Source organism: Cherax quadricarinatus, chromosome 84, assembly GCF_038502225.1.
Source record: "Cherax quadricarinatus isolate ZL_2023a chromosome 84, ASM3850222v1, whole genome shotgun sequence".
In the NCBI taxonomy this organism is placed as follows: Eukaryota; Metazoa; Arthropoda; class Malacostraca; order Decapoda; family Parastacidae; genus Cherax; species Cherax quadricarinatus.
In genome coordinates this window covers 13,894,815-13,917,632 of record NC_091375.1, presented here as the reverse complement: position 1 = coordinate 13,917,632, position 22,818 = coordinate 13,894,815, and the positions used below count along the sequence as shown (strand labels likewise).

At 45.0% G+C, this 22,818-nt stretch overlaps 1 protein-coding gene and 1 long non-coding RNA gene across 4 annotated transcripts in view; both read left to right on the top strand.

The window, feature by feature from the left end:
- The first annotated feature begins 205 nt into the window (after positions 1-205).
- LOC138855188 (uncharacterized) lies at positions 206-10,411 on the top strand. Its single transcript, XR_011394375.1, has 4 exons — positions 206-662; positions 1,876-2,070; positions 9,258-10,111; positions 10,286-10,411. It is a non-coding gene; the product is annotated as an uncharacterized lncRNA (long non-coding RNA).
- A 3,332-nt stretch (positions 10,412-13,743) lies between these two features.
- Positions 13,744-22,818, top strand: part of LOC128704313 (TBC1 domain family member 2B) — a 203,666-nt gene continuing 194,591 nt past the window's right edge. The window contains exons 1-2 of one of the 3 annotated variants that reach the window (XM_070103150.1): positions 13,744-13,866; positions 15,992-16,136. In XM_070103150.1, coding sequence (XP_069959251.1) covers positions 13,811-13,866; positions 15,992-16,136 — 201 coding nt within the window. In that variant the 5' untranslated portion in view covers positions 13,744-13,810. Of the gene's footprint in view, positions 13,867-14,775; positions 15,386-15,991; positions 16,137-22,818 lie in introns of those variants that run through there. The other 2 variants (XM_070103149.1, XM_070103148.1) reach the window with 2 other exon arrangements.

Here is a 22,818-nt window from a genome sequence, read left to right as displayed (position 1 = left end):
ACAACCTCTACTAGTGAGAACGGCTGGGTTTGAGAGGGACCTGCCCTCCCAAAGCAACCTACGTCTCACCTCCTGGCACTATATAAGGCCCCATTCTGTCACTTCAACTTCATATTGTTTCAGACAATGGAACAATGCTCTTCTCCAGACTGAGGGACTGACCACCTCAAAACTTTAAGGGTGATGGACTGATTACATCTAGTGGTGGTGTAGTACTGCCATCTAGTGGTGCAATAGTAGTGCCATCTAGTGGTGGTAGTGGTGGTGTAGTAGTGGCATCTAGTGGTGGTAGTGGTGGTGTAGTAGTGGCATCTAGTGGTGGTAGTGGTGGTGTAGTAGTGGCATCTAGTGGTGGTAGTGGTGGTGTAGTAGTGGCATCTAGTGGTGGTAGTCAGAGTTAGTCAGGTTATCAGTGATCGTGTTATAATGAAGGTCAAGACAGTGACCAACCTCAAGGTGTAGTAGTGCCATCTAGTGGTGGTAGTCAGAGTTAGTCAGGTTATCAGTGATGGTGTTATAATGAAGGTCAGGACAGTGACCAACCTCAAGGTCACTAAAAGTCAGTTGAACTTCAGTGGTCGTTCAGAAGAGACGTGTGGCTGCTCCTCCTGCCGCCCCGCCGGCTTTACCGCTTCCCCAGCCTTTTAATACACCTAAATAACGTAAGTATTGTCTAGTGACGTATTTGTCAGTACAACAGCAGAAATATAAACACAAATGCAGTATAATGTGATCCTTTATTGACTACGTTTCGCCCACACAGTGGGCTTTTTCAAGTCACAAACAGAACTACCTGGGGTGGAAGGAACGCGAGTATTTATAGTCCGGTTCAGAATGCTGAGGTCAGGTGAAGAATGCTGCATCTGATGATGTACCGAGTGGGGTTATAGAGTCTAAAAACTTGGGTAGCTTGGAAAGGAGATTGGACAAGTTTGTGAGCAGACCTTCTACAGTGTTCTTATGTGGGATAGCGATGAAGAAGTTTCTTGGCAAGTGGTTCAGCTATGTTATAGAAGCTTCTATAACATAGCTGAACCACTTGCCAAGAAACTTCTTCATCGCTATCCCACATAAGAACACTGTAGAAGGTCTGCTCACAAACTTGTCCAATCTCCTTTCCAAGCTACCCAAGTTTTTAGACTCTATAACCCCACTCGGTACATCATCAGATGCAGCATTCTTCACCTGACCTCAGCATTCTGAACCGGACTATAAATACTCGCGTTCCTTCCACCCCAGGTAGTTCTGTTTGTGACTTGAAAAAAGCCCACTGTGTGGGCGAAACGTAGTCAATAAAGGATCACATTATACTGCATTTGTGTTTATATTTCCATTGTGTCGGTATTTTATACCATTTATTTCCACAACAGCAGAGTTGAGCTGCAGCTCCTGGTCCCCACCACCAGTTTCGTCACCAAATTAATATTTTAATAGTCTTAATTTTCTTTGGGGTCTAATGTGTTGGAGGGGGGCGGGGGGGGGTTTGATGCGAGGAACTGGAGCTGCTCCACTTCCTCTGATCAAACAATAATTCTCACACTAGACGTTACATAACCTATAATTATGTATCCAGTTCTGGCCTATTTTTATCCATTATTGAAAAATAACTTAGTGAAGGTCTCTTGATCCAAGGAACTTGAGCCTTGTGATCCAGATATAGATTTACATGTTAACAAATTGTTACTTATCAGGTTTATGTGAAAGAAATATTTATTAAAGAAAAAGATAACTTAGTATGTTAAACATTAATATCAGTCAGGCAGTAATGTTACTAGTTTATATTACATGGTAATGTTACTAGTTTGTATTACATGGTAATGTTTGCCTATAAATGTGTGTAATGTTTATGGTTATAATGTGAATGTTTGGTTTCAGGTGTGATAAATGAGGATTGCTGTGCCTGGCTGTGTCTGCTGCAACATTGATCAACACAGCAACATTGACCAGTCTGAGGGGTGAAGACAACCACACTAGTAAATGGTCTGACCCATAACATTAGTGTTATATGGAGATGCAGCAGTTGGAGATGTCGTTACAGGTGGGCGGGGCCCACTTGTAAGGTATTTCCAGGTTATAAGTCCACAAAACTTTGGTTATTGAAGCAGATAGTAATTGTATTAGGTGGTAGACTGGGGAGGAGAGTATAGGAAAGATTGTAAGGAATTGATATCAAAAGTAACTTAGTGGGAAGTATTAGTTTATCTCCCGACCAGAGATGAAATTTCTGCCCAGGAAATAATGAGGAATGTATTCTATAGGTTACCTTGAATGGGGTGGAAATAAAAACTGGAGAAATGGGTTGTAAAGCTTAGAATTAAAGACTGATTATATTTTAGTAAGTTTTAGTTAGTGTAATATCAGTATTATGTAGTGTATACTCATCCTACAAGATTGTAGGAAGCTGAGATGAAATGTGTAAGTGATGTATCATGGTTCAGTTGGTAGTGGCGTCAACTGAAGAACCGGGATTCGATCCTGGGAACAAGTGGGTATGTTCCTTATATCCATTGCCACTGTTCACAGAGAGGAACACTGCAGCAGGCCTACTGGTAGGGGTCGCATCCTGGGGGAGTATAAATTTATTATTATTTTTTTTTATTATCACACCGGCCGATTCCCACCAAGGCAGGGTGGCCCGAAAAAGAAAAACTTTCACCATCATTCACTCCATCACTGTCTTGCCAGAAGGGTGCTTTACACTACAGTTTTTAAACTGCAACATTAACACCCCTCCTTCAGAGTGCAGGCACTGTACTTCCCATCTCCAGGACTCAAGTCCGGCCTGCCGGTTTCCCTGAATCCCTTCATAAATGTTACTTTGCTCACACTCCAACAGCACGTCAAGTATTAAAAACCATTTGTCTCCATTCACTCCTATCAAACACGCTCAAGCATGCCTGCTGGAAGTCCAAGCCCCTCGCACACAAAACCTCCTTTACCCCCTCCCTCCAACCCTTCCTAGGCCGACCCCTACCCCGCCTTCCTTCCACTACAGACTGATACACTCTTGAAGTCATTCTGTTTCGCTCCATTCTCTCTACATGTCCGAACCACCTCAACAACCCTTCCTCAGCCCTCTGGACAACAGTTTTGGTAATCCCGCACCTCCTCCTAACTTCCAAACTACGAATTCTCTGCATTATATTCACACCACACATTGCCCTCAGACATGACATCTCCACTGCCTCCAGCCTTCTCCTCGCTGCAACATTCATCACCCACGCTTCACACCCATATAAGAGCGTTGGTAAAACTATACTCTCATACATTCCCCTCTTTGCCTCCAAGGACAAAGTTCTTTGTCTCCACAGACTCCTAAGTGCACCACTCACTCTTTTTCCCTCATCAATTCTATGATTCACCTCATCTTTCATAGACCCATCCGCTGACACGTCCACTCCCAAATATCTGAATACGTTCACCTCCTCCATACTCTCTCCCTCCAATCTGATATTCAATCTTTCATCACCTAATCTTTTTGTTATCCTCATAACCTTACTCTTTCCTGTATTCACCTTTAATTTTCTTCTTTTGCACACCCTACCAAATTCATCCACCAATCTCTGCAACTTCTCTTCAGAATCTCCCAAGAGCACAGTGTCATCAGCAAAGAGCAGCTGTGACAACTCCCACTTTGTGTGTGATTCTTTATCTTTTAACTCCACGCCTCTTGCCAAGACCCTCGCATTTACTTCTCTTACAACCCCATCTATAAATATATTAAACAACCACGGTGACATCACACATCCTTGTCTAAGGCCTACTTTTACTGGGAAAAAATTTCCCTCTTTCCTACATACTCTAACTTGAGCCTCACTATCCTCGTAAAAACTCTTCACTGCTTTCAGTAACCTACCTCCTACACCATACACTTGCAACATCTGCCACATTGCCCCCCTATCCACCCTGTCATACGCCTTTTCCAAATCCATAAATGCCACAAAGACCTCTTTAGCCTTATCTAAATACTGTTCACTTATATGTTTCACTGTAAACACCTGGTCCACACACCCCCTACCTTTCCTAAAGCCTCCTTGTTCATCTGCTATCCTATTCTCCGTCTTACTCTTAATTCTTTCAATTATAACTCTACCATACACTTTACCAGGTACACTCAACAGACTTATCCCCCTATAATTTTTGCACTCTCTTTTATCCCCTTTGCCTTTATACAAAGGAACTATGCATGCTCTCTGCCAATCCCTAGGTACCTTACCCTCTTCCATACATTTATTAAACAATTGCACCAACCACTCCAAAACTATATCCCCACCTGCTTTTAACATTTCTATCTTTATCCCATCAATCCCGGCTGCCTTACCCCCTTTCATTTTACCTACTGCCTCACGAACTTCCCCCACACTCACAACTGGCTCTTCCTCACTCCTACAAGATGTTATTCCTCCTTGCCCTATACACGAAATCACAGCTTCCCTATCTTCATCAACATTTAACAATTCCTCAAAATATTCCTTCCATCTTCCCAATACCTCTAACTCTCCATTTAATAACTCTCCTCTCCTATTTTTAACTGACAAATCCATTTGTTCTCTAGGCTTTCTTAACTTGTTAATCTCACTCCAAAACTTTTTCTTATTTTCAACAAAATTTGTTGATAACATCTCACCCACTCTCTCATTTGCTCTCTTTTTACATTGCTTCACCACTCTCTTAACCTCTCTCTTTTTCTCCATATACTCTTCCCTCCTTGCATCACTTCTACTTTGTAAAAACTTCTCATATGCTAACTTTTTCTCCCTTACTACTCTCTTTACATCATCATTCCACCAATCGAGTATAAATACCCTAATAAAAATGTCAGATGTCATCCTGACTTGATTGTGTAATTCTGTGTTAATTTACCGAGTTAATTATACTGAGATAGTTTAGTGTGGTGAGGGTAATGGTAGAGGTGTTGATGCTGGGTGTGGTGAGGGTAATGGTAGAGGTGTTGATGCTGGGTGTGGTGAGGGTAATGGTAGAGGTGTTGATGCTGGGTGTGGTGAGGGTAATGGTAGAGGTGTTGATGCTGGGTGTGGTGAGGGTAATGGTAGAGGTGTTGATGCTGGGTGTGGTGAGGGTAATGGTAGAGGTGTTGATGCTGGGTGTGGTGAGGGTAATGGTAGAGGTGTTGATGCTGGGTGTGGTGAGTGTAATGGTAGAGGTGTTGATGCTGGGTGTGGTGAGGGTAATGGTAGAGGTGTTGATGCTTGGTGTGGTGAGGGTAATGGTTGAGGTGTTGATGCTGGGTGTGGTGAGGGTAATGGTAGAGGTGTTGATGCTTGGTGTGGTGAGGGTAATGGTAGAGGTGTTGATGCTGGGTGTGGTGAGGGTAATGGTAGAGGTGTTGATGCTGAGTGTGGTGAGGGTAATGGTAGAGGTGTTGATGCTGGGTGTGATCTTACCTAGACTCCCTTGATCTTACCTAGACTCCCTTGATCTTACCTAGACTCCCTTGATCTTACCTAGACTCCCTTGATCTTACCTAGACTCCCTTGATCTTACCTAGACCCCCTTGATCTTACCTAGACTCCCTTAATCTTACCTAGACCCCCTTGATCTTACCTAGACCCTCTTGATCTCACCTAGACCTTGATCTCACCTAGACCAACTTGATCCCACCTAGACCAATTTGATCTCACCTAGACCCCTTGATCTCGCCTAGACACCCTTGATGTCACATAGACCCCCCTTGATGTCACCTAGACCCCCTTGATGTCACCTAGACCCCCTTGATGTCACCTAGACCCCCTTGATGTCACCTAGACCCCCTTGATGTCACCTAGACCCCCTTGATCTCACTTAGACCCCCTTGATCTCACCTAGACCCCCCTTGATCTCACCTAGACCCCCTTGATCTCATCTAGATTCCCCTTGATCTCACCTAGACCCCCTTGATTTCACGTCGACCCCCCTTGATTTCACGTAGACCCCCCTTGATCTCACCTAGACCCCCTTGATATCACTTAGACCCCCTTGATCTCACCTAGACCCCCCTTGTTCTACCTAGACCCCCCTTGTTCTCACCTAGATTCCCCTTGATCTCACCTAGACCCCCCTTAATCTCACCTAGATTCCTATATCTCACCTAGACCCCCCTTGATCTCACCTAGACCCCCTTTATCTCACCTAGATCCCCCTTGATCTCACCTGGATCCCCCTTGATCTCGCATGGATCCCCCTTATCTCACCTAGACCCCCCTTTATCTCAGACCCCCCTTTATCTCAGACCCCCCTTGATCTAACCTAGACCCCCCTTGATCTTACCTAGATCCCCCTTGATCTTACCTAGACCCACTTGATCTTACTTAGACCCCCTTGATCTTACCTAGACCCCCCTTGATCTTACCTTTACCTCCCTTCATCCCCCCTCGTGTCGTCACTGCTCTGCAAATTAGTAAGGCCTGTACCTGGGGTATGCTGCATAGTTGTGGTGTATATATAACACTGTAGGTCTATAATTTAGTTTCTATCAAAATAACATAGAATTAGGTGGTGTTAAGTTGGATAGGTAAGGTATAGAACTGGAGCATCTGCTATATGCATTATGAATGCATATAGCAGGGGAGAGTAATCTCCCCTGAAGGCATAGATTACGTAGAACTGTTAGCCTGGGAACCCACCAACGACCCTCAGTAGCTGTCTGCAGTCTGTTATTGCACGTGGTTTCCGTGGGGATTTTGGTGGGTTTCGGGCTTGGGTAGTGGTTGTGGTGGGTGTTCTACGTTTTTTATGCCTTTGGCCAGTCTAATGTTCCTTTGTTTACTAAGTTCACAAAACTGACACTTGGGGAGGAAACTTTAGACGTTAGATGATCAGTCTCTTAGCCAAACTTTTTATTTACGTCTAATTTCTTGCCTAACATTGGCCAACAGGAATATTGGAGTTTGTTTTCATGTCTATTGTAAGCTCCTGTTGAACTATTATTGAAGGTTAACTTGTCGCAATTTCCTCACTGTTGTATTGACACTATTTCAGCTACGAATATTGTTACTATTCTATTAATGTTACTACTACCAGAACTTGCTGCTAGACTGACTACCAGCACTTCTATTATTGCCAGTACTAATACTACCACCATTAACATTACCACCATTGGTATTACCTCAAATCTTACCACTACTACCTACACTATTTTTGTTATTATTTCTACTTTTTCTGCTACTGTATATACCACCCCTACTGTTTGTAATTTTACCCCCCGCCCCCTCCCTTTCATAATTTTTGCGACCTGTATTGTGATCTTGGTCTGACTTGATACTCGTCCAAGAGAAATCAAAAGATCGTCTCGAATTGCTTCTTCATTGTTGGTTTCGATAAGTGTATTGTAAATAGTTTTATATATTTAAGTAGGATAAGAATAGAACTGGAGCATCTGCTATATGCATTATGAATGCATATAGCAGGGGAGAGTAATCTCCCCTGAAGGCATAGATTACGTAGAACTGTTAGCCTGGGAACCCACCAACGACCTTCAGTAGCTGTCTGCAATCTGTTATTGCATGTGGTTTCCGTGGGGATGTTGGTGGGTTCCGGGTTTGGGTAGTGGTTGTGGTGGGTGTTCTACGTTTTTTATGCCTTTGGCCAAACTGTGCAAGATATTGATTCATTGAGTTTACACAATTAAATCATTTTGGAAAATTTAAGCGGCGTTCAGGTTCCTATGAATATATAAGTATTATCGTTCAAAATTGCAGTTGGTTTGATAGTTTATAAGTAGTGAAGTCTAACGCTTCTGGCAGCAGATTGTAGATGAATGGTTCACAGAACCGGCACGTTGATAAATTACACATGTGCAACTCTTGGGTATCTTTATTAAGGAAACGACTGCTGCACCTCTCCTGCCTACGGTTTGCAAGCTGCCTCTCCGCTCATATGCCGTATTCTATTAAAGATTGATGGATTGACCAGATCGACTCAAGGTTGAGGGACTGATTACCTCATTCTCCTCCTGTTCAAGTTTCTCCTCTGTATGGACTAATTAAGCCACTGTGTGGCGAAACGTTTCCTTAATAAAGATACCCAAGAGTTGCACATGTCTAATTTATTTGGCAGCAGATGTTAGTTATGAAAATAATGAAAACCTCTGAGGTATTAGTCGGTAGAAAGGATTCGCTAACATCTGATGCCAGTGAGTATAGTTGGGGGGGGGGTGATTTAGATTGGTATTAGTGAGAATAGGATTATTTCTCTGCTGGGTTAGAAACCCAGAGTTAGAGAAGTAGGGTGGGGGTTTGAATGTAGTGGTCCTCAGGTTGTGCTTAAGATGCCAGCCATAACTGGCAGGTAAGGTGGGTTATGAATTCAGGCTAGCACAGTAGTGTGTTAGGAGACTGGTATACGGCAGAGCTCCAACTGGTTAGATAACCAGTAGTGTTTAACCAACTAGTGTGCTATGAGGGACGTGGAAGTGTAGGGGAAATGGTAATTAATGATCTTAAGACATTTTCATGTTACCCCTTGTAGGGCATCCAGGTTTCTTTGTACTAGTGAGGGTATCTTTATGCAAGTACCCTCCCATTCCTTAGGCAATCAGGTTTAGTCCAAGTTGTGTATAGCCCCCTATGGATAATATAGATATATACTTAAAATTTCCCATATTTGGGTTAATGTGCACTATTTTACATACGTTGGAATGGGGGGGGGGGAGCGGTTAACTCTAAGGGGACAGGTCGATGAAAGTCAGTCAAGTTTGATTCGGAAGATTATTTTTACATCCTGCACTACTATTTTATCAAGTTAAATATAGGCGTCTAAAGGATATTAGGAGTAGGTTTGGCTAGGTTGTAATGTGTTACGGAGTTTGCCCTCCAACTTGGTTAATTGTAGTAGAATCCTCCTGACACAAGTCTTATTACATCGCTGGAGACGATGTTTGTGTACACAAGTGTTTGCAGTGAAGTTGTATTGTAAGTGTTGCGGCAGTGCAGTCAGCTTCCTAACACAAGGTCATGAAATTTTTAAATGTATCATACCTCAAACTACTAATAATGGCAGCATTGAGGCTATCCGCCTCATTACTACTATTGTTAGTAGGGTTGGGGTAGGTATATTTTTTTTTTTCCCCGAGCTTAAAGCTCCCGAATTGTGTGAATGTTGTCCTCCTGCTGACAAATACAGCAGTTGAGGCTTGTCTCAGTTTTCCTTTTTCTATTTCTTGTGCTCCTTGAACACCTGTGTGTGTTCCATGAACATTGCTGTGATTAAAATGTCTTTAATAAAAAAAAATTTTAATAAAAAGTTATCGTATCTCGTAGGTTGAAGACATTGTTGTGGGCAGCTGCTGTGTGGCGAAGTCCGTGTTGTGGGCAGCTGCTGTGTGGTGAAGTCCGTGTTGTGGGCAGCTGCTGTGTGGTGAAGTCCGTGTTGTGGGCAGCTGCTGTGTGGTGAAGTCCGTGTTGTGGGCAGCTGCTGTGTGGTGAAGTCCGTGTTGTGGGCAGCTGCTGTGTGGTGAAGTCCGTGTTGTGGGCAGCTGCTGTGTGGTGAAGTCAGTGTTGTGGGCAGCTGCTGTGTGGTGAAGTCAGTGTTGTGGGCAGCTGCTGTGTGGTGAAGTTCGTGTTGTGGGCAGCTGCTGTGTGGTGAAGTCAGTGTTGTGGGCAGCTGCTGTGTGGTGAAGTCAGTGTTGTGGGCAGCTGCTGTGTGGTGAAGTCAGTGTTGTGGGCAGCTGCTGTGTGGTGAAGTCAGTGTTGTGGGCAGCTGCTGTGTGGTGAAGTCCGTGTTGTGGGCAGCTGCTGTGTGGCGAAGTCCGTGTTGTGGGCAGCTGCTGTGTGGTGAAGTCCGTGTTGTGGGCAGCTGCTGTGTGGTGAAGTCCGTGTTGTGGGCAGCTGCTGTGTGGCGAAGTCCGTGTTGTGGGCAGCTGCTGTGTGGCGAAGTCCGTGTTGTGGGCAGCTGCTGTGTGGTGAAGTCTGCGTTGTGGGCAGCTGCTGTGTGGTGAAGTCTGCGTTGTGGGCAGCTGCTGTGTGGCGAAGTCCGTGTTGTGGGCAGCTGCTGTGTGGCGAAGTCCGTGTTGTGGGCAGCTGCTGTGTGGTGAAGTCTGCGTTGTGGGCAGCTGCAAGTCTTCAGATGTCATCACCAGCAGCAACACGCCAAAACAATGTCTGCAAAGATAAAAGTATGGACATTACTAGATCATTCATGAACTGTCGTAAGCAATAGTTTGAAGTCTATGTATTTAGAATGATTCCTTCAACATTTTGTACAAAGAAAAATTGCTAAAATATTTTCAAAGATGATGCATCAAAAGTTACCATGAAATTCGAATTAATTTTTTTTTTTAAATTACCAGAGGTTGATGGAACTGGAGGTGTTGATGGTGTGGTGGATGGCAGAAGAGTGACTAGTGGCGCCACTCTTCTTGACCTCCATGGCTAAATGGCGCCATTGACCTGGAGGAGGGGGAGTGATGACGTCAGTGGTTGTTTGTGGGGAGGGGATAGGTCGTTAGAAGGGTCGGGGGGAGGGGGGAAGGTTACTGGTGGAGGGGTTTGGGGGAAGAGTAGTTAGTTGTTACTGGTAGGAGGGTGATGGGTAGGGGTATGGTTGTCACTTGGTAATTACTAAGGTACTAACACAGTTAGTGTTAACGTGGCTTGTACCTTGATATTTGAAACGCTCATTACTCTGTAATTTGTCTATGATTGTAATCATTTCATAACGTGTTTATCATTCGTTACCTTTGAAACTTGTCATGAGTGTGGCCAGCTCTACCTGGAGCTCATTACCTTTGTAACTTGGTCATGATTATGACCAGATCTATTTCATTACCTTTGTAACTTGCTCAGCTATCAAAACTTTGGAGTCCAGTCCCTGGACCAATTATGTACCTCTGTAATCTTTTGACTACCGCCCACAGGATGGGTATGGGGTGCATAATAAACATATTAAACTAACTAACTTGATGTTGGGCTTACGTATTTGACATCTCATGTGGGTTTAGTGCTTAGTTTTGATAGTAGTGGTAAGCCACATCACCGTGTTTTCCTTTGCACATGACACTCGAATTTGCATGACAGTCCTCCATTGAAGACACTCAACCAAATCTTTAAATGGGCCGCAGAAAATATGAAGTTCAGTGATGAGAAATTTCAATTATTCCGATATGGAAAACTTGAGGAAATTAAAACTGTATCGAAGTATAAAACAAATTCCAACTGCACAATAGAACTAAAAATTAATGTAAAAGACCTGGGAGTGATAATGTAAGAGGATCGCATCTTCAAAGACCACAACATTGTATCAATCGCATCTGCTAGAAAAATGACTGGTTGGATATTGAGAACCTTCAAAACCAGGGATGCCAAGCCCATGACACTTCAGATCGCTTGTTCTATCTAGGCTGGAATATTATTGCACCTTTGAAGGCAGGTGAAATTGCTGACCTGGAAAATGTACAGAGAACCTTCACGGCACACACATGTAAACAATACAATAACCAAATTCTGTAAACTCAGTATTGTAATCCTTATAGAGAATAAAATTTGAATTTGAATAAAACACCTCAGTGACTAGGAACGCTTGAAGTTCCTTGACCTGTACTCCCTAGAACGCAGGCGGGAGAGATACGTGGTTATATAAACTTGGAAAATCCTAGAGGGATTGTGATGTAGGTCAGCTGTGCTTGAGGTCAATAAGGGAGACCTAATCAGTAAATTGTCACACCCCTTGACAGATAGGTGTCAGACATGCCTCAGTTCTTTTGTTATTGATGGCATCAGGCCCTAACACCTGGTGTATGCCTCATGGAGGGGGGGGGGTGCTTTAAGGACCATATAAGATCAACGAAACGGCTAGAGAAAGAAGACAGGTTGGGGCAGAGTTGGTGACTGTTGGCCCGGTGAGCGGGGAGCCCTGGACAGCCGTGTGTAATGGGCCACAGTGCGAATCTTGGGTCAGCTGGTGGGTGAATTAAAAATTAATAAAAGTCCATGTTACTGATATCTCCCCCTGCCCCTAGTAATAAGTCTCATAGTCGATTATTATATAATGTAATTCTCCAAAAGGATATATGGAAAATTACATTTATCTGGACATGACATAAGGTACATGCCAGTAAATGGTAACAAAGATAATTATTACTTATCAAAGTTACATAGACAAGTAGGAATTTGGGACACCTAGGTCGCAAAAAAATGTCCTTCTTCGATACCTACCACTGTTTTATCCACAAGTTGCTCTAGACCTGTTAATTACAAATGAAATATGCATCACCAGGAATTCTGGTAAATAAAAATTTGTGGACTGTATATTAAAATTAATGATACTTGTATATATACACATTTATATAACAGAAGGAGAATATATCTTAATATCACTCGCCAATTTGACTGGAGATTAATGTGTATCTTACTCAGAAAACCTCAGTCTATGAAAATAACACTGGCCGAAGTTAAACATAACTTATCTGAGGTTCCTGGAGCTGTCTGTCCAGTCGTCTGATATCTCGAGTTATGCAGGAATGCACATCCAACAATTTCGCCTCCTATTTGAGATGTGTCAACCCAATTTTAACCTCTAGAGCACGAAAATTGTTCCCATTATTCACTAATGTTTGTGTTGACCAGTTCAAACATGGCGAGTCTCTCCTGAGCAGGAGCAGAATTTCCCATTTTTCATAATTTTGATTAAATACAATGTATTACATTAATTTACATAAATACACTGTATTTTTTCTGGAAAATGCATTATTTTCCACAGCATATGTTGTATTCTCACTATGTTAAGTAAACTATAGCCATAATTCCAAGTTTTATTTGTACCCTGTTATGCTATTCCCTATTCTTTTAAGCACTGGGTTAATACAGGAGACGTGCTCACTTGCTGGGATACCTCAGGCAGAGTGGGTGAAGGTCTCACAGGATTAGTACCAAACTTGCACATGAAATTCACTCCCTATGAAAGCAAGACTCGGCAGACGATCAGGGCCGGATTTATAAAGGGGGAACTGCCCCGGGCCCCCCTGCCAGAGGGGCCCACAGACGAAGGACTTCCTTTTTAACAATGTAATAATAAAAGTTTAATAAAAGGAATTAAATAGTGTATAGGGGGCATCAGAAAATAAAGGGTGCCACCAACTCCCTCTCCCTTTGAATAACTTAACTATTTCTGGTTAGCATCATTTTAGAGGTAAATGGCCAGACCATGAGGTCAGAGGTGACCAGGGTGTGTGTGTGTGTGTGTGTGTGTGTGTGTGTGTGTGTGTGTGTGTGTGTGTGTGTGTGTGTGTGTGTGTGTGTGTGTGTGTGTGTGTGTGTGTGTTCACGCGCACTCTCCTATTTGTGGTTATAGGGGTCGAGATGGCTCCTGTATGTGTCTGTCTGCACACTAACAGCACCTTTCAAGACAGGTGAAATTGCTGACCTAGAAAATGTACAGAGAACCTTCACGGCGCGCATAACGGAGATAAAACACCTCAATTACTGGGAACACTTTAAGTTCCTCAATCTGTACTACCTAGAATGCAGGCGGGAGAGAGACATGATTATATACACTTGGAAAATCCTAGAGGGACTAGTGCCAAACTTGCACACGAAAATCACTCACTACGAAAGCAAAAGACTCGGCAGACGATGCAACATCCCCCCAATGACAAGCAGGGGAGGTGTCACTACAACGCTAAGAGACAACACAGTAAGTGTCATTGGCCCAAAACTGTTCAACTGCCTCTCAGCATACATAAGGGGGATCACCAATAGACCCCCGGCTGTCTAAATCAGGCACCTAAAGTCGGTACCTGACCAGTCCAGCTGTGGTTCGTACATTGGATTGTGTGTAGCCAGCAGTAACAGCCTGGTTGATCAGGCCCTGATCCACCATGAGGCCTGGTCATGGACTGGGCCATGGGGGCATGACCCCCATAACACAATCCAGGTATACTCCAGGATAGGAGCAAATGGAGACAAAATGCTGGTAACATGGAGGGATTCAGGTAATCCGGGAGGCCGGATTTGAGCCCTGGAGATGGGAAGTATGGTGTCTTCACTCTGAAGGAGGGATGTTAATGTTGCAGTTTTATAACTAGGTAAGCATATCTCTGGCAAGGCAGTGATGGAGTAAATGATGGAAGTTTTTCTTTTTCGGGCCACCCTGCCTGGGTGGGAGACAGCCGATGTGTTAATAAAAAAAAACATTATTAAATAAATCTTTGTCTTGCAAACAGGTGATTGGAAGCCTTAACGACCTCCTCCTCGTCCTTGCTTCAAGGGTACTCCCCTCAGGGAAGGTTCCTTGATGTTGGTGAGGGGCTCTTGATTTAGGGAATTGGATCTGTGCTCCAGTTCCCCGAATTAATCCTGAATGCCTTCCACATCCCACCCCCAGGCGTTTTATAATCCTACGGGTTTAGCGCTTCCCCTTGATTACAATAGTAATTCAAGGGTACTCTCCTGGCCCGGGTCTTTTCCAGATCGTGACCTGCCTTGGCTCCCTGTCTAGGGAGTGTATACCTGGAGAGAGTTCCGGGGGTCAACGCCCCCAAGGCCCGGTCTGTGACCAGGCCTTGTAGTGAATCAAAGCCTGATCAACCAGGCTGTTACTACATATGGTTTCCCATAGGAGGAGGTACAAGTACCAACTCATCTGGGACCAACCGGGCTGTGGCTCGTACGTTGGACTGCTTGCGGCCAGCAGTAGCAGCCTAGTTGATCAGGCCTCCCGATGGATCAGGGCCTGGTCATAGACCGGGCAGCGGGGGCGTTGATCCCCGGAATAACCTCCAGGAGTAGATAATAAGCTTGAATGCCATTAAATCAGCAGAAGTATAAGTGAAAGAGGATCGAAGACCAAGTGAGAGTGTCAGTCACGTCATTTATAGCAGATGTTTGTTTACGTGTGGACGGGAAGGGCGGCGGCGGCGCCGCTGATGGCTGCTCTCTATTTCTTCCTCTTCCATCCCTTCTGGCACTCCATGGGTCTCTCTCACCGCAGATATGTTCTATCAACCTCTCCAGCCATATTTATTAGCAGCAGGCGAGCCTGAGGAGCACGAGGGTGAGGTTAAAATAAGAGAAAGGTCGTCGTCCAGCCCTGTGAGGTTGAGGGTTTCCCAGAGTTCCGGGGAAGCTGTCAGGGCCAGGAGCTGGACCAGGGGCTCTGACACCCTCCACAAGATTGACGAGAAGGTGGAGCAAGATGACAGGAACTCCAGGAAGGAATATAACTTGTCAGGTTACCTATACAAGGTTGGGACGTCAAGCAAGAAGCACATGGCGGGGTTGAAGGGGTTAGGAAGCGCCTGTAAAAAGCGATGGTTTGTCTACTCTGATAGTGTGTGTAAACTCTACTATTATAAGCAGAAGAATGATCCCGAGCCTCTGGGGATGATTGATATATCGCTGGCGACGTTCTTTTTTGACCCGGAGAATAAAAATGAGGGACAGTTTACTATTAGGTAAGACTTGAAATTGTTTCATTTTAGTCTTAAGAATGTGGAAAATTGATTATAATTTCATTACCAGTTGATGGAATAGTTTGTAAGGAGTTGTGTGATTTTTGTAGCATATCGCTGTCGGTATTGAAGAAGCAACGACGTTGTGACCTGTAGCCTGGCTGGCGAAGCTCTCGCTTCACATATGGAGGGCCCGGGTTCGATTCCCGGTGGGGTGGAAATATTTCAACACATTTCCTTATACCTGTTGTCCTGTTCACCTAGCAAGTAGGTACCTGGGTGTTAGTCGACTGGTGTGGGTCACATCTTGGGGGACAAGATTGAGGACCCCAATGAAAATAAGTCAGACAGTCCTTGATGATGCACTGACTTTCTTGGGTTATCCTGGGTGGCTAACCCTATCCATTATCCATTTGGGCCATGAGTATGCCATCTTCATTTCAGATTCCTCTCCTTTTGGCTTCCTTTCTCTGATACTCACACCTTTGTTGCAGACTCCACAATTTCTTAACTGACACCTCTTTAATCCAGTGTACGAGACAACCAGTGTGATAAAAAAACAGTTACTCATAAAATATTTTCTTGTACAGTGTCTATCACCATTTTCAGGTGTTGTAATGAGGAGATCTTGTTGGAAGCATCATCAGCACAGACCCGCATGTATTGGCTTCAGCAGTTACAAGCAGCCCGCAGAGAGTTCAGTCAGAGACGAACTGCAACCAAGACTCCAGCTAGTCGAACTACTTCTGCTGGGGTACTACACTACTTTGTACTTCAGTTATCATCCATTTCTTTATGGAAATTTTTTCTCGCAGAGTTTTTCTATTCATTTATTTATTTTGTAATTTAAAGCAGTCCATCATTGAACATGTAATCATATTTTTTTTATTTTATTTAAAACCATCATACAAAACATACATAGCATCACATCTATAATATCCAACAAAAAAATTATACAAAGAAAAGGTGCACACCCTCCTCATCGAGGATGACGCTCTCCGTCTAGTGCTACCATGTCATACCATAGATCTGAACATAAGGTGATGACATATTGCAAATGCAAATTAACATGATTAAATATTATCAAACTTAACCACAACACCACCAACACTTATACACACAGTGAGAATATGGAAATAAAATACACGTACAATCTATATTAGGTTGTAGTCCATAAATAACCACCCTAGGTTGGCCAGTGCTCAATCTGTACAATCATTATCGTCTACAGTGAGACAACATGTCTCCCAACGTCAGCTGCAAAACAGAAAATTCCATTCCTATGTGGGATGTAAGGTTATAGTCCATAAATAACCACCCTAGGTTGGCCAGTGCTCAATCTGTACAATCATTATCGTCTACAGTGAGACAACATGTCTCCCAACGTCAGCTGCAAAACAGAAAATTCCATTCCTATGCGGGATGTTAGGTTATAGTCCATAAATAACCACTCTAGGTTGGCCAGTGCTCAATCTGTAGGGAGGCCAAGCCCATGATGACACTCTTCAGGTCACTTGTTCTATCTAGGCTGGAATATTGCTGCACACTAACAGCACCTTTCAAGGCAGGTGAAAATGCTGACCTAGAAAATGTACAGAGAACCTTCACGGCGCGCATAACAGAGATAAAACACCTCAATTACTGGGAGCGCTTGAGGTTCCTAAAACTGTATTCCCTGGAATGCAGGCGGGAGAGATACATGATTATATACACCTGGAAAATCCTAGAGGGACTAGTACCGAACTTGCACACGAAAATCACTCACTATGAAAGCAAAAGACTTGGCAGACGATGCAACATCCCCCCAATGAAAAGCAGGGGTGTCACTAGCATGTTAAGAGACCATACAATAAGTGTCAGGGGCCCGAGACTGTTCAACTGCCTCCCAGCATACATAAGGGGGATTACCAACAGACCCCTGGGAGTCTTCAAGCTGGCACTGGACAAGCACCTAAAGTCGGTTCCTGACCAGCCGGGCTGTGGCTCGTACGTTGGTTTGCGTGCAGCCAGCAGCAACAGCCTGGTTGATCAGGCTCTGATCCACCAGGAGGCCTGGTCACAGACCGGGCCACGGGGGCATTGACCCCCGGAACTCTCTCCAGGTAAACTCCAGGTAATACAGTGAGACAACATGTCTCCCAACGTCAGCTGCAAAACAGAAAATTCCATTCCTATGCGGGATGTTAGGTTATAGTCCATAAATAACCATCCTAGGTTGGCCAGTGCTCAATCTGTACAATCATTATCGTCTACAGTGAGACAACATGTCTCCCAACATCAGCTGCAAAACAGAAAATTCCATTCCTATGCTGGATGAAACTCGTCGTAAACGTGCTACTACATATATTTTACAGAATTCCTTAAAACTCAGAGACAATTGTCATTAACAAAGATAAAACAAACTATCTCCAATTTTCCTAACCCAACTCTAAATATATATGGTGTGAAAACACACTTTCGGTAATGTCCTAAAGATACCCCCCAAAAATGCCCCACCCGATCACTCAACATACAAAATATTAGAATAAAGGACATCCCACACCTGAACATACAGGTATCTTTACGATAATCCTGAATAACAGCAAATTGTTTAACATAACACAAAAACCTATCATTCAAAACATGCCACACTGTTTATATTGTCTCTGTGAACCTCAGATACACAGAATAAAACACAATACGGAGCAATTCTGAAATACTAGATTACATAAGTCGTCTAACCGTGACATCTGCCACCGCAAAACAACTACAGTGGAACCTCAAATATCGAACTTTCTTTGGTCCAGAAGGCTGTTTGAGTGCCTTTACCGAATGAATTTATTCCCATGAGGAATAATGTAAATTAGGTTAGTCCATTTCAGACCCTCAAAAATACACTTATAAAAGCACTTACAAAAATACACTTACATAATTGGTTGTGTTGGGAGCAGTTCAATTTTTGAGGTTCCACTGTACTTGTCCACATATGGTAACAGCGACCCAAGTCATAAACTGTTTTGCATCTCTAAGACTCTTCGGTAACACAGGCGTACTGTGTCTGTAAGATACCCTCCCCCCAACCAACCCTACCTGTTACACACAACATACACGCTATAACAAAATTTTGCCCATCTCTGAGCATACCGTCGGCTTGGAACATGTTCATGAAAAACCACCTGAATATATCACAAGGCCAGTAACTACACAAATCCAAACCATAAAAACCCATTCACGCTTCCGCGACAGGCCTTTATACTGCTACCCCCACTCATCCTGCACACTAATGGCTCACTCACACTTCCACCTCCTTAGTCCTGAAAAAAACTACAATTGAAGGAGACGACTGTCCGTAAGGCCACGGTAGGTCTCCGGAAAACAGACTCCCCACTTTTCCCCGTAAATAAATTTATTTCTACTGACAGTCTTATATATACCTGCCGCTATTGCCTTAATTTTAAATCTTCCCCCAATCTCCCTCATTCCCCATGAAATGTATTCAGAAAATCCGTTACCACATACATGATCGCCCTTTTCACCTCTCCTGGAACCCCACTCACGTCGAGCGTTAAAGCGCGTAGGGTCGAAACATTACTCCCACCCAAAAGATGAAAGACCCTCCCCAACCATGACCTCGCCTCCCTCAATGCCTCACAAAAATAAACTGCATGAAATGCTGATTCCAATTCCCCACAATGTAGACAGTACGGTTCCTTCACCAAGCCCATCAAATTCAATACTGATTTTGACGCCAAAATCCCCATTAGGAATCTGTATACTAACTCACGCACTGTTGGCCTCAATCTAAGCTTCCGGAAGTCTGCCCGTGTGGCCTGGTGGCTAAAAAGCTCCCGCTTCACACACGGAGGGCCCGGGTTCGATTCCCGGCGGGTGGAAACATTTCGACACGTTTCCTTACACCTGTTGTCCTGTTCACCTTGCAGCAAATAGGTACCTGGGTGTTAGTCGACTGGTGTGGGTCGCATCCTGGGGGACAAGATTAAGGACCCCAATGGAAATAAGTTAGACAGTCCTCGATGACGCACTGACTTTCTTGGGTTATCCTGGGTGGCTAACCCTCCGGGGTTAAAAATCCGAACGAAATCTTATCTTATCTTATCTTACAAGGAGAACACGGCTACCCCCTGCATAATCTCCGACCTCCTACTCATCGACACCAAATGTCCCACTTTAAGACGTGCGACCTCCCGTACCAATAACAAAACCCGCAGCATATCTTCACATTCGATTAACTCCTTGGCACCCCACCATTTACATACAGCCCTCATCACCTCCGCCACTCTAATCCCTCTTACCCCTCCCGCCCTGATGAATCTGTTTTACATATAGGGCTTTCACTCTCGACCCTAACGCTAGAAGGCCCCCCTCCACTACAGACATGAGACATAACCACCACCTTACTTAACCATGCCCTCCCAAAACCCCAAACATAACGTAATACCCGACGCTGGAGCTCATGTACATCTTGTGTTCTCAAAGGATATACCTCTGTCACACCCCACACTTTGCTATAAACAAGAGAATTAACTATCACCGCCCTTGCTGCAAAGTGACATCCCCTTAAACCCCTCCTACTTACTGCTTTATCCACCACCCACTCCGAGTTTACCTGTCTGGCCTCCTCCTCATTCGCCATGTACGTAACCCCACAGATCTTAAGCCTATCCACCACGGACCACCCGAACTCCAATCCCAAATCCCCCCCCCACCCAAGAGCCCATCTCCATTAGACTCGATTTTGCCCTATTTACACGCATGCCCGTCATCTCCCCAAGAAGCTCCAGCACCCTTCCCACAGTTCGCAAACCCTCTACCCCATCTATCAGGACAGTGGTGTCATCCACATATCCCACTATACCGACACAACTGTCCCTCCCGCCCTGAAACATTCCTCCCCTCCCTCTACAAGCCCATAGAATGGATTCTGCATGCACGCAAACAGAATTTGAGAGAGTGGGCACCCTTGCCGCAAACCTCTCTCCATGCTTACCGGACTCCCCAACATCCCATTAACTTGGACCCTCACCATTGCCGATGAGTACAGCGTCTCAACCCACCGCACCATCCCTACCCCAAAACCCTGACTCAACAAACTAGCCCTCAAAAATTGTCTATCCATACAGTCGTACGTGTTCTCCCAATCGAGCCCCAAAAGTTCCCCCCGCCTTTGCAACTCCCCAAAAAATCCCTTATGTGCCCGTGTCCATCTCGCATACTTCGTCCCGGGATTCCCAACTGACCCCTATGGATAACGGTCCCCATAACCTTCCTCATCCTATTACCTAAAATCTTCACAAAAATCTTAGTCTGAACACAGTGAAATAGCTCTATACGCACTCAGGACCCTCCCCTCCTGCTTCTTGCAGACCAATACGACCACCCCTGTTCTTTGTGTCTGTCCTAGCTTTCCCTCCTGCAACGTAAAATTCAAGATCTCCAGCAGACAATGCTTAAGTTAATATACTCCCAGTGAACCCTATAGAAATCATTTGATATCATACCTATTCCTGGCGCCTTGCCTGTATTCATGTTGAAAGCTGCCTCCTCTACTTCCCCCATGCTAATCCTACCCCCCCAACTCAACCCCCACCCCACTTTGCCTGCCTAACCAGCCCCCTTCCCCTCAACACTTTCTCCGTAGCAATACCCTCCTCCCTCTGCCTCCATTTCTCCCTAAACCAATGATCAGCATAATTACTCTAGCCTTCCGTATTTGTCAGCACCTGACCCCTCTGATATCCACCCATACCTACACCGACCTCCAATTGCAATAAGGTTGACTCCTTTTACCTCACCTAAAACTGTCGTAAAATGCTATCCGAAGGCTTGTCCCCCCACAGCACAGCCTCCAATCCCGCCCGCACGCACACCGCATCAAAATGGTCATTATGGATTTCAGCCAATCTACCCCGGAGTTGTTCGACGGTCCCATACTGCTCCCCCCCCCTCTCATAACAATCATTCAGCTGACCTTCCAGATAATTCTGTAAACCATATCTCCACTGAGCCTCTTCCCTGCCCCAATGTTTAAAGAATCCCGCTATACCAGGTTTAGCCCGCCTCTCCCACCAATCCAAAACACACATCCCCGCGCCCCATGACCCTATAAAAGATTGCCACCATTCCCCAAAAACTTCGCTCACCCCCTCCCCCTTCAGAAGCCTCACATTCAACTTCCAATAACCTGGGTAGGTCCTAACCATCCCATCCCACTCCAGATTCACAATAACCGCTCTATGGTCAGAAAACCCCACATCAAGTCTGAACCCCCACTACTCTGATCGCCTCCGTTGTATAAAGCCTATACAGTCGTGCAGCATAACCCCTGCGTACAAAGGTATACTCAACCCTCCAACCACCCCGCCCCGCCACATCGAAAACCCCCACATCACTCAACACATTGTGTAATAGACCCAACACACACCCTGCCCGCTATGGGTCCACATTGCCCTGTCTTATAACGCAATTCCAATCTCCACCGATCACAGTGACTAAAGGCAAACCCCTAAAATAATATATCAACACATCCCTCACGAAGTTTTCCTTGACTCTAGCATTGCCGTCTGCAGGGACATTTATTGGACATATACTTTAATAAAACAAACCCCAGTCGCACCCCACACCCCCTCCACCAGCACCACTCTCCCACCCCCCCTCCTCCCACCCCAAAACATGCAAGGGACTGGTCTCCTTCACAGCCACAGCCACCCCACCTTTCAACCTTAACGAGCCACTCACATACAGATTATACCCCTTCAAATGCAACTCACATCCAGACTTGTAATTATGCCCCTGTATAAAACAAATATCCAAATCAAATCTCCATAGAAACCACACCATCCAGACACACTTAACTTCAGCCCTCAGGCCATTGACATTGATAGTGACTACCTTGAAGTACTGTATTACAGTAATGGCGGTTTTTCCCGGCGCCTTTGCGGTTTACTCGAACCACCGGACAGCTGGTTGGTGCCGCTTTTGGCACTCTGCCTGTCCTGACCTCCAGGCCCCCCGGAGCCTGAGATCCTTTCAGCACAACCGTACTGGTACCGCCAAGCCCCAGTGTCTCCATCATGGTCGTCCAAGATTTCTTCCCAGGCTGTTGCCCTGGCGTTATTACTTCATCCATGTCCAAAGCCCCAGTCGTTCGTTTTCGTGAACCACCATCTCCACACATGAAGTCATCTTCCATGGCCTCCTGGTGCACCTCGACCACCATCTCTCACACCTGTCTCTCCTTACACAGTCTCTCCTTACCCTCTGGTGTCGCCGACATCCCCACCATCTCACGGCCACCCGCCATTCCCCCTTGGCTGCCCTCCTCCTCACCCAGGAAGTCTTGCAAGACCGCCTCCAACAGCCCATCCTTATGCAATTCACTCATGTCGACAGTCTCCACCATAGGCATCGGCTCAGCTACCGACCCCTCAGGTAATGTG